The sequence below is a fragment of the Pteropus alecto genome, unplaced genomic scaffold (genome assembly GCF_000325575.1).
Source record: "Pteropus alecto unplaced genomic scaffold, ASM32557v1 scaffold157, whole genome shotgun sequence".
NCBI classification, from domain to species: Eukaryota; Metazoa; Chordata; class Mammalia; order Chiroptera; family Pteropodidae; genus Pteropus; species Pteropus alecto.
This window is the reverse complement of record NW_006440626.1, coordinates 3,978,036-3,985,745: the sequence shown is the minus strand read 5'-3', so window position 1 is coordinate 3,985,745 and position 7,710 is coordinate 3,978,036. Positions and strand designations below refer to the sequence as shown.

The 7,710-nt window shown below is 60.5% G+C and overlaps 1 protein-coding gene across 1 annotated transcript in view; it reads right to left on the bottom strand.

The window, feature by feature from the left end:
• Positions 1-7,710, bottom strand: part of MKL1 (megakaryoblastic leukemia (translocation) 1) — a 92,412-nt gene that overhangs the window by 3,055 nt on the left and 81,647 nt on the right. The window contains exons 7-12 of the mRNA XM_025050621.1: positions 7,621-7,710; positions 5,079-5,332; positions 4,676-4,847; positions 2,665-3,687; positions 1,525-1,677; positions 1,133-1,193 (exon numbers count right to left, since the gene is read on the bottom strand). The exon at positions 7,621-7,710 is cut by the window's right edge and continues 102 nt beyond it. Coding sequence (XP_024906389.1) covers positions 1,133-1,193; positions 1,525-1,677; positions 2,665-3,687; positions 4,676-4,847; positions 5,079-5,332; positions 7,621-7,710 — 1,753 coding nt within the window. The remainder of the gene's footprint in view (positions 1-1,132; positions 1,194-1,524; positions 1,678-2,664; positions 3,688-4,675; positions 4,848-5,078; positions 5,333-7,620) is intronic.

The following is a 7,710-nucleotide window of genomic DNA, read 5'->3' as shown; positions in this document are numbered from 1 at the left end:
GGTCCCCTCTGCAGAGACCGCTCCAGACCGGCTGTCTCCCACACCCTCAGCCCCTCTTCAGCCTGCTGAAGTAGGCACGTGCTCATGGTCCCACTATAGCACCCTGGCAGAGGTCACTGAGAGCCACCAGAACTTGGTCTCCATCTTTCCTAACTTCTGTCAGCAGCCCTTGGCTTCAGGACTTCACCTTCGAGGGTACCCTCCACCCCTGGGCCTACTGCTTCGCCTCATCTGCTTGTGCCCTGGCTCTGCCCTGTCCTCTGCTCAACCAGCCTCATGGCTCCGAAAGCCAGACTAGACAGCAGCAACCCCCCGATTTCAGCCTCCAGCCCAGACCTCACCTGGGCTGTCCACGTGATGACTTCTGTCTTGGGACATAGCTAAGCCCAACTCAGCTGCACTGATGCCTGTTCCACGTGCCCAACTACAGCTGCTAACTCAGGCTGAAACGCTTGGCGTCATCCTTGGCTGCCCTCTTGCCACATGCCCAATCCATAAAGAAATCGAACTGGCACTGTCCAACACATACCCAGACTCCAGACTTCCCCACTTTGCTGCTACCGCCCCAGCGGCTTGGCCTAGATCACTACAGCCTGGACCACTGCCTGATGCTGCTCTTCCAGCACAACCAACCAGCGCTCAGAGCTGTGTGGTAGATTCTGGCATCGTCCACAGTCAAAGCCCCTCTACCCTGCACTCGCAAGTCCTTGTCATTTGCCCCTGCCCCGCACATCCAGGCTGACCGCGCCCAGCCCCGCCCACCCAACACCTTTTCCTGCTTTCCGTAAGGTCCTCTCCTCTAGGACGTAATGTGCCTATCATTCATCTCCCATGCGAAGGCGTTCGCTGTTTTGCTCACTGCTGTGTCTCAGCTATAGGGACAGTTCCTGCCAGGCAGTGGGTGCCGGGTAAAGCGGAAGTGTGTTGAGGCTACAACTCCCACTCCTCCCGGGGTCCCTGCCCAGGCACTGGAGGTGGTGCGCATCTCGGCTGTTGCTGCATCCAAAGTACAAGGCCTGTCTCCCATTAAGTGTTCAATAGCCAAACAAAACCCAACGGATCAACCCACCACGGGGCTGGAGACCTATGGAGAAAGGAGACTGGCCGGGTAGCTTGGGGGTCTGGGCTTTACCTCCACTCTGAATAAGAATGTCAAACAGATCATCCATCTGTTGGCTCGAGGAACCATTTTCCTGTGCAACAAAAATAGAAAAGAAATCCTGTAACAGGAGTCCCAGCTCCGGTCACAGGCCTTCTCCCCTTCTGCCCGAGCCGGCAGCTGGACCTGCAGAGCCAGCCCACTGGCCTGTGCTCGGGCTCCCGGAGCCCACATCTCCTCTGTTGGGCCGGGCGCTAGCATGCTGCCTGGAACAGCCCATTCCCCAAGGCCTCTGGGACCCCCCAAGACTGGCTCCTGCCCACCACTATCCTCTGGCTGGACTCGGGACGGAGGGGACTGTGGGAGCCCAGCCAGCAGCATAGGCAGCCACCCACCCTGGCCAGGCCTCAGTCTACCTTCTTCACCTGCTGTCTGGGTGGCTGGTTCACGGCTTCTTCATACCCAGGTGGCTCCTTCTTAAGCTGAGAACTGGGGGTCCCAAAGAGGGGCTGTGGCGGGTGCTCCAGGTCCATCTGGGCTGGTGGGCCAGGGGATGGAGAACCAGGCTGGGACAAGGGCTGAACAGGAGAACAGTGACAGAGCAGTGGTTGGCGTGAGGGAAGCAGGCTCAAGGCCCTGCACACTTGAGAAGCACAGGCGGGAGGCTGGCCAGGAAAATGTGGCCGCCTATACTGGCTTTTGGTAAATTTTCATGGAAGCCACTGGGGAAGAGGAGATATGAGTTGGGGTAGGGGTGGGGGAGACCCTGACCTCTGACCCCACAGAAGGTTGGGTAGGCATGGGGTGACCGGCCACCTGGGGTTTGGTACAAGCCATGCAGGAGGGAGGGAGGGGCTCTGGGCTGATTTCCCCTCTCCTCCCTTCTGCCTGAGGCTGCTCAGGGTCCTTGTCCCCCATCCTGAGGTGCCTCTTGTCACTGTCCCCTCCACCCTGGAGTTCTACAGGGCTTAGAGGCCACACAAAGCCTAAAACTGCCTCACCTTTGGACCAGGCTGGGTGGAGGGTCTGGGCTGTGAAGGCGGCAGCAGCAGAGAGCCAGCTGCCGATGACACCTTGGTGTGGGACAGCTGGCCTCTCTGAGGGGGGAGAGAGGAGTGGAGCTCAAACCAGACTCAGCCCAGTGGCCCCCCCAGATGCCAGGCCAGAAAGCTGAGCCCACAACCTCTTACTCGGAAGGGGGCGACCCTGACCCTTGCCCAGGGCCCCACTACGCCCAGGAAGCAGAGGGAGGGGGCCCGGCCTGGGTGGGGCTGCCCAGGAGCCCTCTGCCAGGGAACAGAAATGTGCTGATAACAACGGCCAGAGAGGTGGGCAGTATCTACCACCACCCTCATGACTACGGGTTGTAAGCAGGTACCTTAACCTTCCCAGGCCTTACTACCCTCCTTGGTGACATGAGGATAGCAAGCCCTCATTTCAGAGGGTTGAAGATTAAAGGAAGCAAGCCTAGCATGCCCAGCCATGGGGGCGCCTGGTCAACGGGGCTGTCATTAGAAGTATCTTCACACCCTCCTGTGGCCCCTGCCCCTCCCACACCCAGGTACCTGCTGGGGGCTCCCACTGGCCAGGCCAGGGCTGTCTGCATTCTTATTGGTCACTGTGAGAACAAGGTGGGTCCCTGTGGAGTCAGTGATGAGGGTGGGAGGTGCGACCCCCTTGACGAGGCTGGGACCCTGTGGGCCCAGAAGCAGCTGGGGCGTGGCGGCCGGCTCCGACTCTGGCAGCACGGCTTCCTGCTTCACCACCACGGCCGGGGGTGCCAGGGCACAAGCATCCACGTGGTGGGCGCTGGGGGCCGCCAGGCTGGGGCTGAAGGGGTGAGTGGGGCCCGGGGGCTGCGGGCTCAGCTGGCAGCTGGAGAAGCCATTCTCCTGCTTCACCGGGATGCCGAGGGGAGCAGGGGTCGGGGAGGGGGCCGGGGCCGGCGCAGGCTGCTGGGCCCGCTTCTCCTGCTCCAGCTGCAGCCTGAGCCACTCCACCAGCTGCTGCTTCTGCCGGAGCATGCGGGTCAGCTCCTCGATCTGCTTGTCCTTTTCCTGCAGCATCTGGTCCTTGTCACGCCCCTCCAACTCTACCCGCACCCCAGGGCTCAGGCAGCAGGTCCCAGCCCGGGGGCCCTCCTCCTTCACAAGGATCTGCAATGGCGAGGCCTGCAGGGTGAGCTGGGTCAGTGGCGATGTCACCATCTCACCAAAGGTGTCCCCGGGTGTGGAGTTCTCATCGCCTGTGCTAAGGAGTGAACGCTCTGAGGGGGTGGGGGAGACGGGGGGTGTGGAGCCCGTGCTGCCGAATTTCACCACTCCGTTGCTGGTCACCGTAGCCACTACCACCTCGGCTGGGGCCAGGCCTGCCGCCACCAGGGCAGGCCCTGTGCTTAGGCGGGCCGCCGGGAAGGCTACCACCACCTCACCAGTCTTGGGCAGGAGAGAGGTGGCGGCAGGGGTCTTGGGGGCTCCCGGGGCAGAGCTGACTTGTTCTTGGTAGGCGCGCAGGCGCTCAATCAAGTCTGTCTTGGTGCCCGAGACGGGCAACGCCCGCAACTTCAGCTCCTGCTTCAGCTCTGCCACCTGCAAGGGGTGCGGAGTCAGCGCAGCGGGGGACAAAGGGAACTGGGTCCGGGCGGGAGGGCAGTCGGAGGAGGTCGGGAGGGACAAGCTTCCTGTCCGTTAGGCCTCATCTCTTGGGCCCCACTGGCAGCTTCATATACATCAACCCTCCAACATCCCCATAGCCCTGGAGGGCGAGTCACGTGTCCTCCAGGCCCAGCCTCAACCCATGCCTCGGGATGATTAAAATGCTCCAGGAGCCTGATTAAAATGCTCCCTGCACCTGTGTCTGGGCACGACATTCCCCTCAGCTGTCCCCAGCCCTAGCATGGTACCTGGTGTTCACTAAATACTTAATTGAACTAACTGGATATTACAACTAGTGAGCAGCAGTCAGGAGTTACATCCAGGTCTGACGGACTCAAGCCTGAGCCTGAATGCCCTGGTGAGGGCTGAGTCTTGCTGGGTCAGGCATGGCTCAGGAGGGGTCAGGTACGCCTGGCTCAGACAACAAACTCCTGAGGGGGAATTTGGTCCACTGCATCTTCTGATCAGGGCAGAGAAAAGAAGCCGGGCCCCAAGCAGGACCCGCCCCGCCAAGGCCCTACTCAGCACTTGCCCAGCAGACTGGGTGGGGTGTCCAGTGACACAGTGCGGGTGCTGAACAGGAAAGACCTGAAGCTGAATCCTGGCTCTACCACTGGCCAGACCCCTACTCGAGATGCCTCCGCTTGCCCATCCTTAAGCAGCGGGGATACTCATTTCTCACAAAAGCAGCGAAAGAGGTAGAGGGGCTTTGTAAGCCCCAAGGGCCTGGACAGATGCTGGCTGATGACATTAATGATGATAACCACAACGACCAGACTGATGTCAGAGATGACCAGGCCCTGACAGGTCCCAAGTGCTTCTGCTGGAGACCAGAATCTTGAACTCTGTTCTGCCTTCTATGACCGTGGGTTCTGGGCCGGCTGCTTTCCCTAAAAACGAGCACCTCGGGGAGACGACCTACCTTCATGTCATCCAGGTTGGCAGGCAGGGCTCCTGGCTTGCCAGCTAGTGAGGTGCTGTTCTGACGTGCCAGCCCACTGGGCCCAGGGGCGCCTGAGCTGGAGCTGGTACTGGTAGTGGAGAGGCTGCGCATTGGGGCGGGCCCACTACTTCCTAGGGCCTCACCTGCTGGCCTGAGAAGAAAAGGCAAAAAATGAGCACCCATCGAGGCTCCCCGTCGAACTCTGCAGGGCTGGGTAGAGACGGGCATGGGACAAAGGGAACTGGGTCCTGGGGACCACTCTTGCAGGATCCTGACCAAAGAGTCCTTGCAGGTTTGGGTTCACCCACCCGGACCTGGCCTTTGCCTGTCTTGGGGCGCCTACAGATGGGATGGGTGGGACGATGCCGAGGCGGGTTCCTACTTTGGCGGGGCAGGCAGGATGGTCTGGTAGTTATAGTGCTGCTGCTGCTGCTGGTTGAGGATCTGGAGCTGGAGGAAGAGCTGCTGCTGCTGCAGGATCCTGGCGTAGGAGGAGTCCAGGGGTGGCGCCCCCTTGTCCTGTTTTTGGTCCGGGGGGATGTACTGGTGGTACTTGAGCTTCTTCACCTTTGGCTTCAGCTCCTTGGCTTTCTTGCTGCGCTGTGACTTCTCACTGGCAGACTTGGGTTGGCTTTGCTGAGGGCGCAGGAGACAGAAGGTGCCGTCAAGGAGGCAGTGTGGGCTTCTCAGAGTGAGGTCCCCACAGGAAAGGCTGGTGTCCCTTCCACAAGAGAGTGGATTCTGAGGAGGCACCTTGCACAGTGCTACTTTCCCCCTACTGGACTGCAACCCCTCCAAAAGCAGAGGCCTCATCAGTGCCCAGAAGCATCCAAAGCAGGGGGCAAGGGCTGACAGAGGGTGGAGAGAAAACCAACCAAATGTAGATGTCACTGTCATCCGAGCAAAGAGCGAACATGACAGGAAGAGAAATACAGCTGGATTTTGGAGCTCGTGCCATCCATATCAGGTACTTTATAAAGACTATGTCACACAGACCTACAGGAACCCTGCCTGAGCAGGAAAGAGCATGTCTACTTGAAAATCAAGAAACAGGCTCAGAGAAGTCACTTGCCCAAGGTCGCAGAGTGGCCTTGATCTCATTGTGTGAAAAAGCTGGGACCCAAGCCCAGGACTCCAAAAGCTCTTGTTCCTTCACTAAATGGACCTCCAAAGACCCCCAGCTGGCACACAGGGAGACCTCCCACTGGGCCTCAAGCATCAGTGAGGACCACAGACCATGAAGGGCCCTGTCTGTGGGGCAGGGAGCGGGGAGCTGGACAAGGACAAGGGTCAGCAAGGGAGTGCCAGGCACAGAGGTGGAGGGCCTAGACATTTCTAAGAAGAGAATGCCAAACAGGAGGCTGGAGACTTGATGTGGGGTCAGCTGAGGTCTGATGCAAAGGTCTGCACAGAGGTGACAGACTAGAGGAGGACTGGACAGCAGAAGCATGTGGCAGGCGAGCGGGTCAAAGGTTTACAGTTTCAAGCTCTGGCCCCACCGACGACGGCAGTCCCGTCGTGGAAGTCAGGAAACGGTTCTGGTTTTGCTAGGGAGCACGGGAAGAGGGAGAAGGCACGAGGCTGCGGAGCGGAGCTGGCAGGGCACCCAAGTGCATGGGGACGGACCCGCGGAGGGAACACAGGCAAGGCTGTGGAGCACGGAGCTGTGAGGGAGGACGGGGGCAAGGGCCGGGCCTGGGGAGCACCCCACTGAGGCAGGAGGAGGAGCCAGGGGATGAGCAGCCACAAAGGAAGGCGAGGGAAAGCAAGAGAAAGGGGCGGGACCCAAGAGGGCCTGCAGTTAGACCCGTGAGGAGGGTTCTCTGGCAGGGCTGGGGAGCCAGCCCGCAGGCTGAGGCACTGCAGAGAAGAGGAAGTGCAGACAGGTGATATACGCTATCCTCTTGAGTGCCAGGGGTCAGAGAAAGGCGCTGCTCACCTGACGAGCAGTTTTGAGGGAGGAATTGTGGGGGAAAACCTTTGACATCTGTGGCCTCAGGAACAGACTACAGAGGTGAGAGGTGCCGGATGATAGAGTAGACCAGAGCCAACAGGCAACTCTGGAGCGCCAGGGACCAGGCAGGGGGCACTGGCTGCTTCCCCTGGGACGGGGACAACCTACAAAACTTCCTGTGAGCCATGGGGCTTCACAGAGACCACGCGCACGGGGCCGGCCTGGCGGCGGGGGCCCCACACAGGAGGGCAGCAGCGGAGGCACGGCGGGGACTCAGGCTACAGGAGAGAACAAGAAGCTGGCCAGCTCCCCGCTGTGAGCGACAGGAGAGGCCCAGGAGCAGACTCTGTGCAGGGGGCTGAAGACCAGCGAGGGAAGCGCGTGGGCGGCGGCGGGAGGTGGGGGTTGGGGAGGAGAAGGGGACCGCCAGCAGGAGCACAGGCCAAGGTCCTGGGGACCCTGGAGGCAGGGAGGACTGGTGGTGCCCGGCACAGTGTCCCCCACACAAGGTCCCCAGTAGGCATCTTGGGGGGCTGATGGTAAACCCATGGCTGCTTCAGGCAGTTCAGCTCAGGCCTCGGAGAATAAAAACAGACGGTCGACACTGGCAGCTGCGAGGCCTCAGGCCTGCACTTTACTCCCCAGTTTCGTCCCTTGTGGAACGGGGTTCTTTACTGCTTCACGAGGCTGTCGGTGACCCAGAGGGGACGGGTGAGCATGCTTCCATGGGAAAGGCAGGAGCAAGAGCCTGGCACACCGTGCTCAGCAAATGGTGGCTATGACTGTGACAGCCAGTGTCCTTGCAGAGAACAGGAAGCACCCCACATTACCTCAGTGACCTTTGCTGGGCCCGGACCAGGGGGGGGAAAACATGCAGCCCCATCCCCTGAAGCTGTCGCTACACTGGAATGAAGTCACAGCAGGGCTCAGGGGACGTGGGGAGGAAGGACAGTTGGCTGGAAAACGGTACCTTGATGAGCGTGGGGGTGGGCTTGGCGGTGGGGGCTGCGGTTCCGTTGCTGAGGCTGGGAGGCAGAGGAGGCTGCTCTGCCAGGAAGAG